Genomic DNA, 24,347 nt, shown 5'->3' on the forward strand with positions numbered 1-24,347 from the left:
TTTAGATGAATTGGATTGAGAGTCAGATTGATTTCCAAGCTGCACCTGTTTTTGTGAATTTAACATTGGAAAAGACATCTGCCAACTTGTCAGTTCTCTTCTACGGCTGGCAATATTTTGAATAATAGATTTTTCCTTTGGACATTTGTTTGAGAAAAATAATCCGAATCTTATCAAAATAAAAATATTTCTATGATCATGACAGCTATTAAAAATGCTAAGTATAATTTCCTTCCATGAATACTGTATATATTTTAAGCTACTGTGTTTAATAAGCTAAGGATATGTTAAGAGATGTTATCAGTCTATTTGGTACCTCAAACCTGATATGTTTATAACTTTTTTTTTTTAAAAAAACTAGGCTCTATGCTGGCATGGAGCCCAATGTGGGGTTTGAACTTAGACCCTGAGATCAAGACATGAGCTGAAATCATGAGTTGGATGCTTACCCAATTGAGTCACCCAGGCGCCCCTAAACCATAAGCCTTGATCTAACCCACCCCTGCTCCAGTCCACTTCTAACAGCCTCTCCCAGTTCAGTCTTTGGTGACAATATCCTTCCAGTTGCTCAGGCTAAAACCTCAGTGTCATCCGTGTGTCCTAGCCTCTTCTCACTACCTGTATCCAATCCATCGACAAATCTTGTTGAATTTGCCTTCAGAACATACTCAGCTTGGACTACTTTTCCCTCCTTGGGTTGCTTCCACTCTGAATCGAGAGTTACCGACCTGTCTCACCTGAGCATTGGTGGTTGCCTCCTCACTGGTCTCCTTGCTCTGTCCTAACCCCTTCTGGGGCAGTCTCAGTGCAACAACAGGACTGATGCCTTTAACCTAGGTCAGTTCCTCTGACTCTCTTGTCGCAAAGGCCCAAACCATCCATCACTTTCAAGTAAATTCCCTAGTCATTCTCATGTCCTCCCAGGCCCCTTGTTACCACTCTGACCCCTTCCCTTACACCTACTCTGGCCCCAACCCTGCCACGCTGGCCTCTGCTGCTCCTCCAGTGCCCTGGGCCGCTCCTCCAGTGCCCTGGGCCGCTCCTGCCTAGCCCTTTTCCCCACATGGCTCATGGCTCACTTCTAGAGCTTCCTTCAAGGCTCTACTCAATTGCCAGTATCCCAGTTAGACTTCTTGGCTTTTGTACTCAAGCTCCCTACCCGAATACCTGTCTTTATTTTTCTTCAAACTACTTACCATTATATGTTACTTATTAGTTTTATGCCTGTTCTGTCTCCCCTCCTAGGAAGTGTATGTTGCAAGAGGACAGGTATTTTTGTTTATTTTGCTAAAGGCTGGATCCCTAATGCCTGGAACTGTGCCTGGCACATAAAGGAACTCAACAAATATTTGCTGACTATTTGTTTAACTAAAAGTTATTTCTTGGTTATAGTTAATACCAGGCATTGTATTGAGCATTAGAGTACTATATAAATGTTAGTCTTGCTAAACTATGCTTAAATATATCATTTTAATTAGGGGAGTTTTAATTGGGAATGTGAAATGATTTCTTCTTAATCATTAGACTTTTAGGCACATGGCATTGATTTAAACAAATTTGCCAGAAATGTCCCATTTTAGGCGTAAAACCACTGTTTATACAGTTTATACACAATTTATACAGTAGTTTTATCTACAATAGCTATTCTTTTATTTCAGCATATAAATTCATTATTTATAAACATATAAGTATATAAATAAGTTTATTATTTATTTCAGCATATAAATTAAGCTGTCTCTTGTTTTTGTTTTCCAGAAAAGAGGCACAGTTAGATGAAGAAGGACAGTTTCTTGTCAGAATAATATATGATGATTCTAAAACTTATGATTTGGTTGCTGCTGCAAGCAAAGTTCTCAGTAAGTTGAATGTGTCTTTCCTTCTTTGGCTAAGTTACATGGAGAAGCTCAAAGGAGTACATGAACCGAGATCCCATTATATTGTTAGGTAGGTTGTACACTGCACAATGGTGGAGGGAAGGCTCAGGCTTTCCTGTGTCCTAGTTTTCCTTCATAAGCTCTTTAAAGAGTGGAGAAGCTCTCTGTATCCCCTCACAGAAAACCATGTGTTGGGGTGGAAAAAAAATTATTGACACTTCATGTAATAATAACTTCAGTTATGGTATCAACAGCACAGTAATTACAAAAGTGTAGTATGCAGAAAATACTGTCCCTGAATCTCTCTTGTAATCTTGCATTCCATTAACTATTGGTAAAAGAAATAAGAAACTGAGATCTACATGAAAATTCCTGCAAAGTAGGCAAAGTTTAAAAACAGTTTCATGGGAAAAAAAAAAAAGTTTTCCTCAGAGTTATTCTCACATGCTTAATTTACAATTAGGCTCCTATTTGGGTAGAATAGAAAGAAGTTTTTAGCTTTGCCACTAATAACTAGAAGAGCAAATATCTATTACAGGACACAAGAATTACAAAGAAAGAATGGAAAATTGTTAATAATAAAAATATCCTGCATCATTAGTAATCAAAACTGAAACAAATATGAAATTTTATTCACAGAGTTGGTCATTTTAAAAATTAAGCATCTAGTGTATTCAACAGTAGAGTCAAAGAGGAAGTCACCCACATTGTTAATCTGATGGTAAATTAAGACAACATTGTAGAGAATAATTTTGCATCATTAGTCAAGTCTCTTTAAAAAATGTGCAAACCCTTAAGGAATTTTTCCTCAAATAATTGTTAGATCTATTTGCATTAAGATTGATGTATGTTTTCATTTTGAGATAACTTACATTATCAAAAACTAGGAAAGTCTATATTTTTGATACAAGTGGATTGTTAAATTAATTGTTGTGTTAATGACATGGAAATTAAAATTGATGTTACAGAAAAAATATAAAGATTTTAGGAAATATTAATGATTGAACATTAAGAAACAAAGCAGGATATTGGGGTACATGTTATTTTTAAATTTTTTTTAATTTTTTATTGTTTGGGGTACATGTTATATGTAACCAACTTACTAAATATGCATATTTATGTGAAGAAAATCATTTTTCACCAAAATACTGTCATGTGCCTTCTTGATGATTTTTTTCTGTGTTTTTCAGAAAAAATAAGTTAATACATTAAATATAAGTTTTTAAAAGTTCAGAATTTGTTGTGATAGCCAAGAAACTGATTGTTTTGCATATAGGTACACATCTGTGCTCTTGACATGTAAATATTTTCTCTTCGCAGATTTCATTGTATTGTTCAGGCCAGAAGTTTTTCTTGTGATCAATGACTACTTGCACAAAAATTGAAGATAGTTTAATTTTTTTAATTTTGCACTTGTTTTCATTTTTCCTGTTAACAATATTCTAGCTGTAATATATTTTATTGTTGTTGTTCTCCCAAACCTATAAACAGATCTCAATGCTGGGGAAATCCTCCAAATGTTCGGGAAGATGTTTTTTGTCTTTTGTCAAGAGTCTGGTTATGATACAATCTTGCGTGTCCTGGGATCTAATGTCAGAGAATTTCTACAGGTAAGCTATTTGAAATTCCATAGTTAAAAGCTCTGAGTTAGTGATTCCCAAACAGAGGCTCTAGAATACTTTTTGCTCTGCCAGTTGGACGACGATGTCTTGCTGCTGAAAAGGAATCACAGTGAATCCCATCAAGGTGGTCTTGAAAGCATTTTAGCATTTTTGTTTCATATTTTTTTCTTGAACTTTTAGTTGCTGACCTTGAATATTCAGGTTGTAAATTAACGTTCTTTGAAAATCTCAACATGGCCTATTGTGATCTGTTTAACTGCCCCCTTTTGCATGGTTTATATGTGCTAGTAGTTGTGGTTTTATGTTTTAGATATATAATCTGGTCTTATTTTCTCTTTCAAGGTATTCTTAGTTTGTATAGTGTAATTAAATACTATGGCAGTGTCCATTATGTTCTCTGTTGGGCTCAAAGTTTAGGAGAAAGCAATATGTCTTTCAGGCCCTTGGCCACCAAAACAAGTTTGAGAAGGATTGCTTCTAGTTACATACTAATTAAGCTACTGTAGCAACTAGAATAGGAGAGCACTCTCTAAGTCAGTTTCAGGTGAAGTGAAAGAAATAATGTATCCAACTGCCTTTGTCTTCTTGCTTATTTAAGTTACCTTAAAAGTTGGTACTAGTAAATTACCCATTAGATGAGAGACTATTTTTGGATTGCCTGCCCTATTTTAAGCACAGGCATTTATAAGCCCCTCTTCTTGAAATCTGCTAAGGTTGAAAATTATGTGGTTGTTTGTAAAGGATTATTTCTAAACCAGCCTCTGAAAGCGGCCAGATCTTGCTGGAAAATGATGTCAGTGCAATACTAGCTGAACTCAAGCCCAGTTTTGAGGGAATGTAAACTACTTTCAGTCCAGCTGCATTATTGATTTAACAGCCAAAATAAGAACTGTAGTGTTTAATCAAAATATCTGTTGTTTACATAGTGACATTTTTCTTATAAACTTAAGACAGCATTAAATCAAGATGGAAACTGGTTTGCAATGCCCTGCCATGGATTTATAGAACTACTGGTGTCAAAAGGAAAAAAAAAAAAAAAAAAAAAAAAGCTGCCAATTCCAAGAGAAGTCGCTGCCAGGAGATTTTTAAATTAAGCTTTAACAGGCTGTATTTAAATGAGTTATTTTAAATGGATCAAAGTTTGATATTTAAAGTTTATTGGGATTTTGGATTTTTGAATACATATTCTGTCTTTTAATACTTTGGTTGGCTGCTGTCACTTTATTGGGAAAGTTGCAATTTGCAGTTCCTCTGTCTTAACTTTGACGTTTGTTCTCAGTGGCCACATCTCCATAGCAGAACAGCTATCCAAAGGAGTTTACAAAGATTTGTTTTAACCTCTATTCACTGTGATCATCCTGCTCAATTTGTGAGGGCACAATAGGAGAGTAAGCACCCTCTTGGTGGGTTTCCCTAGGTTCTAAAACTGCATCCTCCTGTAGGATAGCTATTAGCCACTAAGTATATGGTTACTAAGTATTTGAAAGGTGATGGAGTGTGGGTAAAATACAGAACAGACTTGGAGGAATTATAAAAAGGATACAGAATTGCTGATAAATATTTTATATAAATTCTGTTTTGAGATGATAATATTTTGGATGTGCTGAGTTTTATAAAAATATATCATTAACATTAATTTCACCTATTTCTTTTTTTCTTTTTTAACCGTGGCCACTAGAAACTTGAACATTACTTATGTGGCTAATATCTATCTGTGCTTTGCTGTGTTGACTTTTATCCCTTCTGTTTCCACTGGATGGTGTTGCTCTAAGTAGCCCTAAGTCCTTTTTCCTCCAAGTCAATATGCAACTTTAGTTAATATATCTTTAAATTACATATGATTTTGGGTTTCTTTCACTGTGAGTGCGAATGATCAAGAAACTAGAAAGTTTGAATACTGTGAAGTTTTTGCCAATAGTGGATATTTTTTTATTTTTTTTCCCCTGTTTTTCAAATTGCCTATCTTACCGACAAATTGAATGAATTAAATACTTAGGTATTTATCTTATGATTAGGCTATTTACATAGAAATTAAATGAATATTTTTTCTGTATAAGTGATGACAGAATAAAGCAACTGATTTTCATAAATTGCCTTAAGATCTTCATTTCCATATTCAAATTTACATTTTTCATTATATAAATTAATAAAATATTCTTTTTCATAGACTTTAATCCTTCACTAAAGAGTAAGATAAACTGGGTCTCATTTTAAAGAGTTTAAAAACCTTTCTTTTTCACCCCTGATTTTAATAAATCATCGAAGCCTTAAAATATATTTCCTAAATACTGTATTTTGAGAATTCTATCACTTTTTTTTGTTTCTTCTACACTTTTGCGTGAACTATTATTCTTTAGAGATTGGATGGTTTCCCAGTCTCTCTTCGAGCCTCTTCTAATCTCTTCTCCATTCTATAACTCTACTGTTTTTCCTGAAATGCAAATCTATTTCATTATATCATTTTCTTGCTTAAAAATCCTTCAGTGATTCCCAATTATTCACTAGAAAAGGTAGAAAGTAATTAAAATGATTGAAACTACTTACATCCCCTATCCATCCTTCCTCTTCCTCTCCTGCAGCCTGGCCAAACAGAACTTCCTTTAGAATCTTTGTTTTTATTTTGTTCTTCCCTTTGTCTGGAACACTGTTACTGATACTTTCACCTAAGTAAATCCTGTTTATCCCATTGGTCAAATTACTTCTTCTAGGAGGACACCACTCCTCTCCAATCGCTGCCCTTTCTGAGCCAGGGTAATTAGCACTTCCCGTATTTTCACAGTACACATATTTCCCCAGCCCTCATATTTCTCACACTCTATTATCATTTCCTGTTTCTTGGGCTGGAATGTAAACTTCATGGAGCTAGAGGCCATGTATAATCTCCTAATGATGGTATCTCCACAGATACAGTCTGTATCTGGGAATGAATAAATATGATTTTGAAGATTGAGGAATGAAGACTTGTGGTTTGTATAAAAAGAGGAAGAAAATACATCAACAGCTCAAGATTCTTTTACTAGAGATGACAACTTATTTTTATTTTATTATTATTATTCTGTTAATGAGACTATATAGCTTTTTAAGAAATGAATTATAGTTTGAAATGTGTAATAATAGACACACAGTAGACCAATTTCCACCTCATGTGGACCTGGCAAACTGCTATTTATTAATTAATTTATAAGTTACATTATTTTATCTAGAAACTTTTAAAATCATCATTCTAATATCTCCACTTGGAGTTCCCAGGCAACAATAAAATAGTTACTGGAATTACAACATGGAGAACCATTTGACTATGCTTTACGCTGGACAGCTGTGACCACTCATCATGATTCCAAGGAGGAATTCCTTGGAAGTTGTCTTTCCTCAGCCTCTCAGTTGGATATGTTATTAAGAATGGTTCTTAGGGCTTGCGGATGTCTCAGTAAGTTAAGCATCCGACTCTTGATTTTGGCTCAGGTCATGATCTCACCATCCTGAGATCAAGCCCTGTGTCAGCTCTGCCCTGGATGTAGGGACTGCTTAAGATTCTCTCTTTCCCTCTCCCTCTGTCCCTTCCCACTCCCCTCTCTCTTGCTCTCTTAAAAAAAAAAAAAAAGTAGATAAACCTTCAAATTTATTATAATCCTTTAGTTGATTTAGCAAATGGAAATATGATTTATCAAAGAGATAAAGAAAAACAGGACATTCTGATTTTTAAATTTCGTACATTTTACTTGGATATATTGTCTTACAGATAAGATCATGTTTCAGCAAGAATTTTTCTCCTATTCTGCCATTTTCTTAATTGTAAATAGGAATAAAATGTCCAGTTTCGTGCTGCTATATTTTTTTTTTCTTTTAGATTTTATTTATTTATTTGACAGCGATCACAGGTAGGCAGAGAGGTAGGGAGAGAGAGAGGAAGAAGCAGACTCCCTGCTAAGCAGAGAGCCTGTTGTGGGGCTCCACCCCAGTACCCTGGGCTCATGACCTGAGCTGAAGGCAGAGGCTTAACCCACTGAGCCACCCAGGCACCCCTCATGCTGCTATTGTAGTAGATTTCTATTTGAAGGTTCTATCAGATTGAATAAAATAGTGCAAAAACTATGTAGGGTTTGAAACCTTCATTTTAAAAAAGAAAGGGGCACCTGTGTGGCTCAGTGGGTTAAACTTCTGCCTTTGGCTCAGGTCATGATCTCAGAGTCCTGGGATCGAGCCCTACATCAGTCTGTCTGCTCAGTGGGGAGCCTACTTCCCCTTCTCCTGCCTCTGCCTACTTGTGCTTTCTCTCTCTGTCAAATAAATAAATAAAATCTTTAAAAAAAATAAGAAAGAAAAAAAAAGAGAATGGATTTCCGATTTGACAGTATTTCTACCTTAATCCACACTCAGCTTACTTCACTGTCCTATTTGCATTATTGCTGATTGAGTTTTCCAAAAATCACTGCATTAATATGTCCCATTTCACATGCTCCCCTGAAATATGATTTTGCCCCTCCCATCACAAAGCAGAATTTGCTTTCCCTTGAATCTTGGTTGACTTTAGTGATTATTTGACCAATAGAACATGGCAGAAGTAACATTTTGATACTACCTAGGCTTGTTTATAAGAAGTCTTAAAGTTTCCACCCGAGTATCTTGGAATAGTTACTCTTGGGATGCTCACTCCAGGAACCCAATATCTCGAAGTGAGACGTGCAGAGGTCACGTGTGGGCTCTCAGACAGTGGTGCTTACTGAACTCCCAGCAAAGGGGGGACAACTACCACCAGCCCTTTGGGTGACCTTTCCTGGGGAAACAGCCTGGTAGAATATTATGATGACACCATCCCCAGCTTCATGAACAGCAACCCAAGAATTTCCTGAGTCCAGAAAGTTCACAGAATCACTAGGGATAATGATATCTTACTGTTTTAAGCCAATAAGTTTGGGGTGCTTTGACACACAGTAATGCATAATTGGAACAGCAGCCTGAGTATTGTTCTCTTCTTCATTTTTTATGTCTGTGTTAGTGTGAACTTGTACACTTATACACACATGTACAGATGAGTCAAGAGTTTTGAGCCACCATGTCTGCTCAGATTAGAATGACATAAGCATCAGGGAATGAAACCCAAGTCAATCCACGCAGGACCACCCATTCATTCTCATGGGTGTTATATTACTGTTACATTGTATATTCTTTACATCCCAATACTTTTACAGAGGTAAAATGAAATTCGAATGAGCATGGAAAGCCGCCAGGTTGCCTAATGAAAACTAGATGAGCACTGAGCAATCTTAGGGAATAATAAGGATTTAAATTATGAGTCTGCTTATATACGCATCGGAATCTCAGTTGAAAAGCAAGCAAATATTCTGTTACCATTTGTTGGAAACGCTGGTTCCTTGTACTAATTTTGGTGTGGCAGCAGCTTCACTCATTCACTCATGATGTTCCTCTACTAGCACCTCTGTGCAGCCTGCAGTGAAATTTCCTTCAAATTTAGGCTGACTCACGGTTATGGGTTTTAATACATGGCGGTGATTTAGCCAGCCCATCAGGAGAGTCTGGGATTGATGACGGATCTAAAATTCTTAAATGTTTGTGTGAAGTGTTATTTTGGGAAATACAAGGATTTTCCTGAACAGCTGTGAAATTCTAATACTTCCCTAAATTATTTATAATATTTCTTGGGCAAAAATGCACTATTCATTTTATTTTTAACTTTTGAATTTCAAAAGGACCTGTTTCTCTCAACATTCAAAATGGTAGTTTCTATAACCTGCAGTTTTAAAATGGACAAGTATGGACTTATGAGGGAAGATGAGTATTTTAAAATTGTAAGACTGTTTTTTCTCTTGAAATAACTGACATATATTTTCACAGTTTTATAATATATTGCCGATTGCAGTATGTCAATGGGATATTTTTTTAAACATGAATTTAAAAGCAATACAATAAGTAAAATATTTTACACAGGTAATTCTATGACTATTTGCCTTTTTTTCTTTAATTACTGTATTTTTCTTGAGAGGATGGTAATGATAATTTTATGTAGTTTTAACAGTATTACTAGTGAAATAATTTTAGTGATTCTGATACAGTTTCTTTTTAAATAGAGCCTTGCATTATTTCTTCTTAAAAAGATTCTCTGTATCTTTTCAGTTGGAAGGCTATTTCCCATGGTCATTCCAAGAGGAAAAGGCAGAAGGAGTGTCATGAAAGCTTCCTTCTTGTTCTGATCTTCCACTACTTACTTCTAACTTCTTACTTGTTCTGATCTCATGCTATTCATACCCCAACCTTGGTGCTTCCTGTTACATGGGTTGGGTTTTCCATCTTTATTTAGGTTCTGTTTTTTTCATTTTTGATGTTCAAATTCTAAAATGACTTATTTCTTTTTTTTTAAGATTTTATTTATTTATTTGAGAGAGAGAGACAGTGAGAGAGAGCATGAGCGAGGAGAAGGTCAGAGAGCGAAGCAGACTCCCCATGGAGCTGGGAGCCTGATGTGGGACTCGATCCCGGGACTCCAGGATCACGCCCTGAGCCGAAGGCAGTCGTCCAACCAACTGCGCCACCCAGGCGTCCCTAAAATGACTTATTTCTTATGAAACTTGACAAAATATGTTTCGAATATCATGCTGTTTATACGCAAATATTGGTGTTCGTTATGTTTTTCCACAAGTATAAGAAGTGAAAAGATAAGAAATGCTTTATCTCATCTTCCCTCCTTAAAAAAGAGAGGTTGGAGGGGCACCTGTGTGGCTCAGTGGGTTAAGGCCTCTGCCTTCAGCTCAGGTCATGATCCCAGGGTCCTGGGATCCAGCCCCACATCTGGCTCTCTGCTCTGCAGGGAGCCTGCTTCCCCCTCACTCTCTCTGCCTGCCTCTCTGCCTACTTGTGATCTCTATCAAATAAATAAATAAAATCTTAAAAAAAAAAAGAGAGAGAGAGAGAGAGGTCGGAAATGACTGGTTTTTAAGGATTTCTTCCCATTTGAAATCTCCGTTATGTTCTCCAGTAACACAGGCAACTCCCTTCTTGTTCACTAGGATAAGGCTACTTGGCAACTGAAAAAAATCTCTCTTAAAACGTTCAAGATGAGGACTTACTCCACCCACTTAACATGTGGATCATTTAGAGATTTTTCATTAGATGCCGAGGAAGCAGGGAAATGAGGTAGTTAATTCCCGGAAACTCTGCCTCTGTAATTATGTATGAACTTATTTTTACTGTGCATATTACGGCAACAACTTTGATTTATTTCAAACCATTCCAAGATCTTTGAAAATATGGAACTTCAAAGTATTTCTCAAAGGAATAATAAATTCTCGTTTGTTTCCTAAATCTGTGGATTGTGCTAAATCCAGAACCCCAGCACAATTTCCCAGGATGCCAGCACTCCTTTTTCTTCTGTAACTAATAAATGCTAGGTCACAAGATGAATTGGACTTATGGATTAGCAGAATTCCCGAGGAGAAAAAGTATATTTGTTTTGCTTATAGAAAATGCCGTAAAATGATACCAGAACACAAGAGGCGACATGAAAATCTGACTACCCTTTTTGGCATCTTGAGAGAAAATAGATAAATGGAACTGCTCTCTTATCTCTTTCTTGTTCTCTGACTTTTAAAGCTCAGAAGAATGAAGTCAGAGCAGACTTAAAACTTTGCTTCATTGTTTGCTGGGAATCTACTACTGTGCTGAAATACACGTGTTTACTTTTTTTTATGTTTCTTTTACGTACATATACTTCTTTGTAACTGGTCATTAAGGTCTTTTTTTGTATACTTATTCCCATGGTATATTTAGAAATAAGACAGAATACTAATTTTAAAATGAAATTCTTGTTCCCCAGAATACATTGTTACCATCATGTAGATGAAGAATTAGCTGTATAGAGACATATTGTAAGAGGTAGACAGTGTTGTCCCTTGGCTTTTTTGAGAATCTTTTTTGAGGTCTTTCTGGTTGCTGCAAACACATGCAACCTAACTATGAAGAAGGCTCATTTTTAGCAACAGAAATGCACTCAAATGAAGTCAACTTAATTTTTAATCATGAAGTCCATTTTTAATAGTAGACAAGCTGTGGTCATCACTTGAATTTTGAAAGAATAAAACCAAGTAAGAAAAGCTGTAACTAAAGAAATCCCGAGAGAATTTTGTATGTTAGATACTATCTAAAGAAAATCAATCTTAGATTAAGTGGTGTTAAATCTTTTAGGCTCCAGGAAAGCACTTTACTTGTCCATTTAATTAATAGCAAATTCAATAAAGAGGTTTACGTAAAGCTCTGGAGAGTTGGTTACTGCAAAAACTTAAAAGATGTGCCTTCTGACCTGGTGCGTTTTGTATTCCACTGCTTTGTATTCCACTTATTTAAAGTGATAAATATAAGCAATATTTAATTATCGATTTTAATGCCTTAGTATTATCAGTATTTTTATTTAAATTAAAATGGGTCCACATTTAAGGGGCAGTGTTTACCTTTGTGTAAACAAAGTGACTCGTGTGACTCGTGGAAAGTGGTCTTGGGAGATCCTGGCCAATCTCTGGCCTTCATGGGCATCTGCGGCGCTGCTAATGTAAATGGTGCCAGTTGTTACTGTCTCATGCCATCTGTGTAGTTGCATATAGAAATGTGCTAATGATACAATATGACATGAGAGGAAAATATGTGAGTACAGAAGTGAGGTTGGCATATTGATTTATGATATATTTGAACATTTTGCAGAGGAAAAATGTAAAGAAATTAAGATACATATGTCAAGTTCTCATTAGAATCCTTTTTTCTTTGAAATCAGTCACAGCATAGTACTTGGGCCTGACTACATTAGGACGTTTCCTAAATGCAGCAATAAGCTCAGTTTTTACTTTGTGAGAAATGGAAATAAGTATCACACTTTGTTGGTGATATTTCTTCTCACCAGATTTTCTCTCACATTTTCCTGCAATACTGGTTGTGGTAGAAGGGATCTGGAAGAGTTATAAAGGAACAGTCTTCACGTCTTCCCTTTCCAGGGAAGAATTTTCATGAGGAAAACTTACAGGAAGAACTAACTTCCTATGACTCAACCACGTAAAATAGTTTTAGGCCTTCAGTGGTTTGCAGTTTCTAGGAACTGGCCAATACTTAGAGTCTGCCATATTGGATTGTTTTTATATGGTAATAGCAACCTCTAGAGGCAATCAGGATGAACTGAAATTTTTAAGAGCAGACCTGATTTAATAGTAACAGGTGTAATTTTCAGGAAGAAAACAAAAATCTCTAGGCATGAAGGCAATTGAATAAGAAACCAGACTGTTGAAACATTTTTCTGAATCAGAATGTCAGCCTTTCATGACCTAGCTCAGGCCTTTTCTCCACGTTGAAGTCTTTGGACCCCCATTCTTTCAATCTGAGCTATTGGCTCTGATATTTATGCCTCAAAAGCTACTTTGCACTTTGGTTTGTGATATGAACCATGAGGGGCTTAACATCAAGGTCCATGTCATGCAGGTTTGTATCTGACCCTCTACCCTGCCCCTAGCTTGTCCCTCATACAGTTCATAATACATAATGCATATGGAATAGCTATAGAATGACTGACTTTGAATGGAAGGGACAGAAAACTCTAAACCACAGTGCCATTGGTGCCCTGGTGGAGTATTTCTCAGATTTGAGCACCCATGGAGCCATCTTGTACTCACATCCTAATATCTTACTGGATTCTTCTGTTTCCCTAAATTGGCTTCTTTGAGGCATTTGGAACCCGAACCATAGTTCAATTTTGGCCTATCTCCAGCACCTTCTTTTTTATGCATTCTTTTATGCTCATGGGATTCTGAAACTAATTTATTTTACCCATTTGTTTTTAGTGATAATGACCAGTTATTGATAGATTACTGTTTTCTTGATGTATTAGTTTTTATTTCTGCCATGACAAATTACCACAAATGTAAGTGCCCTAAACAAAACAAATGTATTCTATTTTTTAAATTTATCAATTATTTTTATTAACATGTAATGTATTATTTGCTCCAGGGGTACAGGTCTGTGAATTGTCAGGCATATTGTATTTTTTTAAAGTTAGAGTCCATTCAGGTCTCACTAGACTATAATGAAGGTGCCAGCAGGACCATGTTCCTTTATGTAGTCTCTAGGGCATAATTGTTTCCTTGTTCATTCAGGTGTTGACAGTTCAATTCCCTGCTGTGGGCTGAGGACAATGTCATGTTTTCAATCAAAGTCTCCTTAATTCTAAAGCTACCTCACTCTTAATTCTTACAACCTGCTGTGCTCTGAATATCCTACTACATATATGTAACACACACACGCTAACACATTATGAGTTGTTTATTTGAAAAACCATGTTGGACCAAACGAAACATACAGTTTGCATCATTTCTCCTGGTGATCTTTATATAAATAACTTTTGTGTATTGGTGAGTAATACAGGTTGCTGGGGAATTTGTTAGGTTCTATGCTAATGGCAAAGCTGTAAGTACAGAAAATATTTATTGGTAAATGTATTGTTTTCCAAGATTCTGTTCCAAAAGATAATTATTTCACAGGTCAGCTGTGACCCTCTATCTTGATTGGAGGCTACTAATGAATATGAAACAATCCTGCTATTTTAATTTATAAAATGCTTTTAATTCTAAAATATCACTTCACAAAATAATATGCTTGTTTCATATGCTTATCACTGATACAGGTTTTTGCATTAATACTTTTTAGGATTGTGGTGTAAACAGAGGGTAATATGTGATCACTTTGGGCATCCATATTGTTTATTATAACACGCATATACAACTTTCCCAAGCTCCTATAAATCTATATATCTTTGTTTTAGCCCATAATTATATTTTTCTTGCTTCAGGCATTCTTTTTACATACAACTTATTTATCCTTCTTTCAAGTGTATTAACTGTTAATAGCCATAGATGTTTGTCTTAATCATACTTTAGTTTTAAGTTCTCTATGGCTCTTACTTTACAGTTGTTTCATTGCGCAGGGGAAGGTTGTGCTATGTGAATGTTCAAACAGTCATTCTGCCAACCAACCTCAGACTCAAGCCCTGTTTTCTTATCTTGTTTTCTCAATGTCAGCTGCCGTTGTGGAGGCATCATTTATTCATTGTATTTCCTCTTTATTGCAGAACCTTGATGCTCTGCATGACCACCTCGCTACTATCTACCCAGGTATGCGGGCCCCTTCCTTTAGGTGCACCGATGCAGAAAAGGGCAAAGGACTCATTCTGCACTACTACTCAGAGAGAGAAGGTCTTCAGGATATTGTCATCGGAATCATCAAAACAGTAGCTCAGCAGATACACGGCACCGAAATAGACATGAAGGTAATGGTCAGTGAGGGAGACTCTTCTGAACACATCTGACATACGGGATAGTGAACATGATAGTCCATGAATTTACCTTTAGTTATCACTGCTGATGGACCTCATCAGGGTATATTTGAGCCCTACCAGTGCCGCACCAGCAATATTCTATATTTGGTCTTAGAAGTCATTCTACAGGATATTTTTTTCCTTGTGGTGGCAGATAGCTCTTCCCAATTATACATTGCTTAAGGCAATATGAAACCTATTTTGCATCTCCTGTAAGCACGTACCAGCTGGGCAGCAGAAGGCTATGTGACTGGCTAAGCTGTAGCCTTTAGCATACAAAAAAACAAAAAAACAAAAAACATAATGTGGACAGTCAGATTCTAAAAGAATATAAAATTAGATACTGTTCTGCTGTTTAATATTTCTTTGTAGATTTTTTTTTGGTCTGTTCCCCAAATAGAGTTGGAATCTCTCATTTGATCTAAAAAATTTGATCTAAAATATCTGCTTTTTTTTTTTTAATTAGATTACAGGGTGAAAGAAGACAGGTCTTCTACTTTGAAAATTGTGTTGCCATGAATAATACATGCTCTTAGCTCCATACAATAGAGAACCATTGTTTGACTCTTTGTAACCCACAATCTCTCCTAGTCTTTTTTTTTTTTTTTTTTTTTTTTTGTGCTTTTTGTGTGCTCAGCACCTTCAGCCTTGAAAGGCATCTTTCAGTTGCCCCAAGTTTGAGAAAATTCGGGAGGGGGATATCCTATTTCTGCTCTTTTTCTTTATGGATATTTCCTAGATGGCAGAGTTATGTTCTAGCACAGATGTGAAGCTCAAACTTTAAGTAGCATATTAGGCCAAATAAAAATTGTAGCATTTAAATTGATGATTTTGGAAAGGCATCCCAGGTCGTTCATCTAGTGATGTCATGTTAGGCTTTGTGCTTTTCTTTCTTTAGGAGTTGGTATCGATGGGGCACATGTTGGTGATTCCGAGGTCCAGCCTTAGTTTTTCTATAACTAGAGACTGGGACTCTATATAACGTGACATTATCAAATCCAGAGACTTTTAAAAGTGAAATTAAAACCTTGGGCAAAGAATCAGAATTTATCCATGATTAGGAGTCTCACTGGAATTTAGTCAAAATACTAGAATATGCCTTTCATTTCTAATCCTGGCACCAAGCTAACATCGCATCTGTACTAAGTGAGCCTTCATCAGGGGCTTTATTCCCACTGTGTCTAACTACTCTTGGTTTTGTTTTTGTTTTTTTTTTTATTTAGGCAAGTTGAGCAAGAGACAAATACATAGAAACTTCAGGAAAGAAACACAAAACATACTTGGATACTGCAGTTGCTATGGTTAGCATATCTGTTATGGAAGGTGGACAGCCATTAGCATACTCTATATAAAATTCAAGTTTTTACTTAGTTACCTGGTTTAATTACATAGCTTTATACATTATTTAGGTTGCCTTATGGCCTTTATTGATTCAAGTACTCCACAACAGAATTCTGAAATGTTTTCATTTTTAGTTATGTTTTGTATATTTAATTTTTGTCAAAGGCACTGTTTTAATTTCCCGAAGTATTCTTATGTCAAATCTGTAAGCTTAACAGGTCTGGAGCTACCAGGCAATTTAACTACTTACGGAATATTATATCATGTCAAGAAGTAATATACCAAGGACACATTAAAAACATGATCAGGGACGCCTGGGTGGCGCAGTTGGTTGGACGACTGCCTTCAGCTCAGGGCGTGATCCTGGAGTCCCGGGATCGAGTCCCACATCAGGCTCCCAGCTCCATGGGGAGTCTGCTTCGCTCTCTGACCTTCTCCTCGCTCATGCTCTCTCTCACACTCTCTCTCTCAAATAAATAAATAAAAAATCTTTAAAAAAAAAAAAATAAAAATAAAAACATGATCAGAGAGCAACTCATTTTGACAATTTAATCAAAGCAAAAGAGCAGAATTGAGGAATTAATTAGTAAATTTAGGTTGTATATAATTCAGTTCCTGTATCTAAAATGGAATCAGAGCAGAACACCAAAGTTAGGCTTGAATTTTTAGACTGACTCTTACTTCATTTATGGAACTTTAGAGAAATCAACCTTAGAGGGGCAGAATGTTGAAATCATAAATAAGACTAATATTTAGCCAGAGTAGTTGATTAGTATGACACTGAGAGTAGGAATGTTCTGATTCCAGCAGGAAACTGCATTTGAGAGAATATATACAATGGCGTCCATGTTAACTGTGATCCGTTCTGTAGCCTCAGAGTGTGCTGCGGTGAACTCCTGAGCAAAAAGTGAAAAGGGGCAACATTCTGCTTTCATTTAGCTATAAATGAAAAACTGTTGCCCCAGCTACTTCCCATTTGGATCTGGCCACAGTTGAGATATAGTATTTCCCCTTCTAAGGGGATGCATTTTTTGTAGTCTCTTAAGCTCAAAACAAAAACAAAAACAAAAAACCCTCTATACCTTAATAATGTATTTGCCTATGAATAATATTTATTTATTTATTTATTTATTTATAAGATTTTATTTATCCATTTGTCAGAGACAGAGAGAGAGAGGGAGAGAGGAAGAGGGTGCACAAGCAGGAGGAGCAGCAGAAGGAGAAGCTGAGCAGGGAGCCCAATATGGGATCTTGACCTGAGCTGAAGGCAGATATTTAACCGACTGAGCCACCCAGAGATCCCAAATATTTTAGAAATGTAGTTATTTTTTTAAACTATAGAACCTTACTCACTCTTATGGTTACTTCCTTAGAATGAGTTCCTAGGTTTGAAATTAAATCAGAGAATGTATAATTTTGGGGGGATTACTTATGTATTATCAATCTACCCTTCAGAAAGTTTAATCAAGATCCCCTCCCACTAGTGGTATTTGAGATGATTCTTTTTCTGGTCTTACCCAATTTGGTATTTTGTATAATTGCCAACTGATGGATGAAAATGACATTGCATGCAATTTTTAAAAGATTTTATTATTTATTTATTTAGTGGGAGCAGGGGGAGGGGCAGAGGGAGAGTGAATCTCAAGCAGACTCCTCCCTGAGTTCAGAGCCCAACATGGGGTTTGATTTCATGATCCAGAGATCATGACCTGAGCCAAAAGCAAATCAGGTGCTTAACCAGCTGAACCACCCAGGTGCCCTGACATTGCATATATTTTAAAATATGTATCTCCATCGTTTCATTTCCCTCTGTGAATATCATTTTTTATCATATTAAATAGAGCCACTTTGTATGGTTGGTAGTTCATTTACTGAACCAAGTGTACCTGGCTGAGTGGGCTGAGCCTACAAGACAAAGGTGGTACTTTTCTCCTCATTCTATCCAGGAGACTGTCTGGGTTACTTAAAGGACCTATACCAGATTTGCAGTTTTATTACAAATAATCATTCAGTCTTTAATTCAGATTGCACAAGACAATGTCCAGAAATAGTTTTCTATTTAAGACATACATAGCATTTCCGTATATTCATATTTTCTAATTAACCCTCTAAATGCAATTCTTATAACCAGTGTCTTAAGTGTTCAGATATTTTCACCAAACTGAAATGCCAATAATCAACACCATCTCTCCCCTTTGGAATACAGGTTATTCAGCAAAGAAATGAAGAATGTGATCATACTCAGTTTTTAATTGAAGAAAAAGAGTCAAAAGAAGAAGACTTCTATGAAGATCTTGATAGATTTGAAGAAAATGGTACCCAGGAATCACGCATCAGCCCCTATACCTTCTGCAAAGCTTTTCCTTTTCACATAATATTTGACCGGGACCTAGTGGTTACTCAGTGTGGCAATGCCATCTACAGAGTGCTTCCCCAGGTAAAAGGACCTCACACTGACTTAAGGCCTGAGACAAAAGGCTGTGAAGGCGCCGTTGTTCCACACGGCCATTTATTCCTTCAACTCACTGAGTGTGTTACATGTAATGTGCAGGACATCATACATCATAAATTTGTCACATGTGAGCTAAGTATATTTCAGCATATGCAACTTTCCCTAGGAGAACTACTTACTTATTTTTCTGTTTCAGTCACTTACAGGGACAGTGGGAAAATTATATGGTAATGCTTTTTTTTTTTTAAATGAGAAAATGGGTGATTTTCTGGTAACAAGCATCTTTCACTTATTTATTCATTGAATGATTATATGCTGACTGAAAATACCTTTCAAAGTCAGTCTTTGACATTTTCAGGGAAGAGATAGGAATTGTACAAACACTAAAGAGGGAAGTGATAGATTCTTCTGGGGTTGAGCAGAGCCTCAAAGGAAAACAGTTGGGGTGCATTTAACTTGGGTTATTCAGACCATTTGAAAAATCCTTTCTATTTTTCCCTCTCACCTAACTTTGAAGTTGTATCCAACACATTGGAGATACTTCCCACTTGTAGTTAAAGAGCCTTACTAATGGCGGATTAGCCCAGATGGGCTCTGTTGTAGACTTATCCATCCAGAAGAAGGGTAGTACGTGGCATGGGCTCCTGTGCCGGGCCTGCCTCCCTTTCACTGTATGAATGTGAGCCTGTTACCTCGCCTTTCTCTACCTATTTCCCCTTCATTACCATGTGAGGAGACAGAGTGCATAAAGAACTTTTGGTCCAGTGTCTAAGCAATTATTAACTGTTACCCATTACTATTATAAACGATGAGTGTTTTCTGGTGGTTTTTCTACTTAAATTTCATTGTAAGCCACAGGCATTTGATACCTCACATTTCTATTCTTTCTTCTTCCAAAATGCTTCCCTTACTTATATAAACCTATATTGGGATATGAGTACTCTGAAGCCATGTTCGGTTTTGTGTTCACGCAACAATATGATGCCTGTTTGATTGTTGAGTGACATTGGTCAAGACAGGAGCCCATGGTTGAGGCAATTCCCGTACCAAATGATTATGGTTTTCTATTTTTAAGTCTTATTGAGCTGGCTTAATCTAATCTCAAATCGTAAGAATTATTTCAGCTAATCCCATGTTCTTTCCCTTTCATCTACACCTTAGCTCCAGCCTGGGAACTGCAGCCTGTTGTCTGTCTTCTCTCTCGTTCGTCCTCATATTGACATTAGTTTCCATGGGATCCTTTCACACATCAATACGGTTTTCGTCCTGAGAAGTAAGGTAATCAAGATACTTCTTTCAGTGTGAGTGAGTAAGGGATGTTTCAAATTAGAAGTGGCCCTGAGGGAAAGTTAGCTACTTTACCATTCTGTGATATGGAGGAACTATAGACAGATCCCAAACAAAACATCAGAGGGAATACTATATCTTTTTTGTTTGTTTGTTGGTTTTGTTTTGTTTTTTAAAGATTTTACTTATTTATTTGACAGACAGAGATCACAAGTAGGCAGAGAGGCAGGCAGAGAGAGAGAGAGAGGAGGAAGCAGGCTCCCCGCAGAGCAGAGAGCCCGATGTGGGGCTTGATCCCAGGACCCCGGGATCATGACCTGAGCCGAAGGCAGAGGCTTTAACCCACTGAGCCACCCAGGCGCCCCCAGAGGGAGTACTATTTCAAAGGCAATGTTACTGATTCTTGGTTTGCCCAAGGTGCAGTGGGACTCTTTTCAACGGATCAGAATTAACAAAAATAAGTTTTGAGACTGTCTCATTGGGACAACTCAGTTTCATGTAATAAAACAAACATCTTTTACTTCCTTAAACTACCATGTGCTATTTTAGAAATCAAAATTGACAAAGAACGTTCTTTTAAACTTCCACCAAAGCCCTGATTTAATTCTTCCTTAAATTGTCCATTATTCTTCATGCCATTTTTGTGGGAAAATAAAAATGATAACATATTTATCCAGTTCATTATTTAGGTAGCACCCAGATCTCATAGTTTCTGTTCTTCAGACTGGTGCAGCCAAAGTGTCTTGGAATAAACATCCTGTCCTTCCTGTGGCCCTCACAAAGATCTTACCCACACATGCTTGACATATTTGGAACTATTCCGTGTTACTATGTGAATGAAGGCATAGGGAATGGAGGCTCTTGGGTCGTTCTTTGCTCGAACTTAGTATTATATGTTGTAGTCATCCTGGAGAATCAGAAGTATGACTCATGGAAGCTTTCAACAAGTATGCCAACAGTAGTACAGCTGTTATCTTTTTGGGTTCAAAGGAGCCAGTTAACTCACTTTTCTGCCCTGTTTGCCAGGTAGCCAACTTTGCTTAATACCTGGTACCATTTTGGTGAAATGTCCTTCCTCATCTACATGGTGCATTTATTCTCCTTTATGGTTTGGTAGGAAGTGAAGCATGCCTGTCCTTCTTTTTTTACTGAACTGTTAGGAAAAAAGGTACTAGTTAATGGTTATGTCTTGCCTTTTCAAGGAAGGATTGTTGGATGTCGAGAAATTAGAATGTGAGGATGAACTGACTGGGACTGAGATCAGCTGCTTACGTCTTAAGGGTCAAATGATCTACTTACCTGAAGCAGATAGCATACTTTTTCTGTGTTCACCAAGGTAATCATTTTTTTTGGATTAATTATAATGGATATAAATACCCATCTTTAGCTAACAGAAATTCGGTAACATTTTATTTAATCATGTCTACGTGATCGAAGTGTAATTAGATTTTACAACCCTTGTTTATATACCTCTCTATAACAAGGATAATTTCATTTAACACTTGTAATAAGCTCGGAAGAAATCATGTTCTTTTTTATTTGCCCTGTCTTAATCAGCTTGCTGAGCGTTTATGCCATTGGATCCTGGAAAAATCCAATCTGCAAGTAGCTAATTCTATAGCTTTATACCTTCCAAAGGAGTGTCACATAGAAAAACAATTCTGTAGAGCATCTGATATGATGGTGTGAATACATGGATATATTTGGCACTGAGAAATTACTTTTTAAAAATATTTCTGGATTTGAACAATTTTATATAAAAAATCTGTAGCAACTTTAATCAGGATTCACTATTCAAAATATGTTACACTGAAACTTATGTAAATTATGTTATTTATAATAACCATCAGAGGAAAGTAAAACTGTAGGATGCTGTGTTTCCAGTTTGACAAACCATTTTACTAAAAGATTCATGGGAACTCACAATAAGAAAACTATATCTACATTTACTTAGAAAAATAGAAAAAGGTAACAGACTTGTTAGGTGATATTTTATGTATTTGTAGCTCTGCAAAACTGAAAGCTATGCACGTTATTTAGTTAATACATTCAGTTAAGTATGTTTTAGTGAGCTATTGGCTAAAAATTTAAAGTTCACCATGGTCACTTTTCATTTAAATATACTGCCTTAAAATCTCTGAAAAACATAAGGAACTTTGTAGAACTTCAATAAGCTGTTAAAGACTACGTAAGACTAAGGACTTTTTCCTGAGAATATGTATCATGAAAATAAAAGAGGCAAAAATTAGAGAACATAAATTCTTTATATTTTTTAGTCACCCACATTGATCTACTATATTTCATTGGCTGTCCCTAAGTTTGTTTCTTCTGCCTCTTTTCCAGTTGAGCTTTAGTAGAATGACAACTTTTCAGTAGGGACAGTTTCTATTCATGGAGATAAAGTTCTCTTGGGAAACAGAAGCAGACAATTTGGAGTCTTTTTGTTAATCGCCATATGCAGAAATATGCATAGTGACACATTCACGATTTGTCATGTGGTATCTGTCCATGTGTATAGAAAGGTTTGTTTTCACATTAAGTGAGATGACCTAAAAGCAGTTTTACTTGTAAAGTAAATAATTTCAAGACAATTAGTTTAACTTTAGAAAAAATGTGTTAATAGTTCATTAAGATAATAAGTAAATTTATAGAAAAGTGAGACATAATTTGATTGTTTTCTAACTCAATATGTACATTTTCAGCCATTTTCATTTTAAGCTTATAATCTTTTTATTTTCTCTGCTCATGGTCTTGTCTACCATTTGTCAGATGATCTGGCCTCTTTTCAGATGGGTCTATTCTGAAAGTGAGCTTTAACATACATATGCATTTTAACACAATCTAAAGAGACCATGTGCTTCATTAGTAAACTTTTCGATCATTTTATTTCTCTATATTGACACGCTAATTTTTGCTTTCATTTGTGGACATTTCTGCTGAGAATATGTAAGAAGAAGACATTTTATCAGCCCAAAATTCTTCAGTAAAGTCATAACTTGTTATATCATTTTAGAGAAATTCTTATTGGGAATGCCCAGAAGTAATTACTTTATATTTAAATAATTGAAACCAATAATGTAACCTTAAGACATTTTAACCAAAAGATAAGGTTTTAAAAAGCAGTCGCTTACCAGATCATAGCTGAATCAGTAAATATTAGTATGCTATTCTAAAAATAACTTAGGTAAAAAAATAAATTAGGTTAGAGAGATGCATAAAATCTAGCAGGATTAAATAATGTTTCAAAAATGAGAAAAATTTTCAAAGGAAACAAGAGTAGTAGAAGAAATTAGAACCAGAAGGGAGAGTAGCACATAAAATACATGTCAAAGAGTTATAAATACATAAAATACATGCGGAAGATAGGTCATAAATTTGATTGTAAACTTTTAATCATTGTGTCTAGGAGGGAAAAGTAACCAGTTACATAAGGCCAAAATGAACTAGTTTCTCAAGAGAGGCACTATTATTCCTGTTCCAGAGGGTAAAAGGACATTTTTCTTCATCTCTTTATAATGAGGGGGAAATGCGATAGCAGTGAATAACAGTCTCGTTGTTAAATACCCGATCAGGTCACATGGGACAGGTTTCTACCTTATCTTGCCGTTTATGCCGATGGCACCAAAAGTGTGATTTGGCAAAATGTATATCAAGTTCATCACTGCTTTTTGATAGATTTTTAATATATAAAAGAATGAAGTCATAACCTTCATGTGACTCCCCTAATTTTCTTGTCTGTAGCCTCACCTGTTGAATGGGTAGGAGGAACTGAATGGTAGAAGGTGACAGGATTATACTCCTTGACAGTTACCAGGCTTGGGATTATCATGTAGACAAGTTGGCGCTGATTTTGCCTCATTTCCCTGTATAACAGTGTGATGAATCTGGACGATCTGACACGGAGAGGTCTGTATCTGAGTGACATCCCTCTGCACGACGCCACACGCGACCTCGTTCTTTTGGGAGAACAATTCAGGGAGGAATACAAACTGACCCAGGAACTGGAAATCCTCACAGACCGGCTGCAGCTCACATTAAGAGCCTTGGAAGATGAAAAGAAAAAGACAGACACGTAAGAACGGAGCCTCGTGGTGAAGGAAGGGCTTTATATAGTGTGACTCCACTACCGTTAAGTCTGATCAGCACACCAGAGAGGCATGGAGCCCACAATAGCTCCTGAGTAGTAAATGAAATCTTCTGTGTCACTTAAAAAGAAATTATGCGTACAGAAATAAGTCAGTCTTAATGGTAGTGGGAATATGTCTTCAGTTTTTACGTTGAAAGAACAGATGCCAAAATATCTCTCTTGGAAAAAATAATTCAAACACGTCTTTAAATCGGAACTCTCCATTCATTCATTCCTTCACGTGAGAACTATGTACTGAGCAACCTCTGTGTGCCAGGGGCTGGGT

The 24,347-nt window shown here is 36.3% G+C and overlaps 1 protein-coding gene across 2 annotated transcripts in view; it reads left to right on the forward strand.

Moving 5' to 3' along the window:
* Positions 1 to 24,347, forward strand: part of GUCY1B1 (guanylate cyclase 1 soluble subunit beta 1) — a 48,314-nt gene that overhangs the window by 16,234 nt on the left and 7,733 nt on the right. For both annotated transcript variants that reach the window (XM_044224672.1, XM_044224673.1), the window contains 7 exons: positions 1,756 to 1,856; positions 3,366 to 3,484; positions 14,610 to 14,807; positions 18,403 to 18,633; positions 19,810 to 19,926; positions 21,138 to 21,271; positions 23,810 to 24,007. In XM_044224672.1, the coding sequence (XP_044080607.1) occupies positions 1,756 to 1,856; positions 3,366 to 3,484; positions 14,610 to 14,807; positions 18,403 to 18,633; positions 19,810 to 19,926; positions 21,138 to 21,271; positions 23,810 to 24,007 (1,098 nt within the window). The remainder of the gene's footprint in view (positions 1 to 1,755; positions 1,857 to 3,365; positions 3,485 to 14,609; positions 14,808 to 18,402; positions 18,634 to 19,809; positions 19,927 to 21,137; positions 21,272 to 23,809; positions 24,008 to 24,347) is intronic.

The sequence above is a fragment of the Neovison vison genome, chromosome 11 (assembly GCF_020171115.1).
Source record: "Neovison vison isolate M4711 chromosome 11, ASM_NN_V1, whole genome shotgun sequence".
NCBI classification, from domain to species: domain Eukaryota; kingdom Metazoa; phylum Chordata; class Mammalia; order Carnivora; family Mustelidae; genus Neogale; species Neogale vison.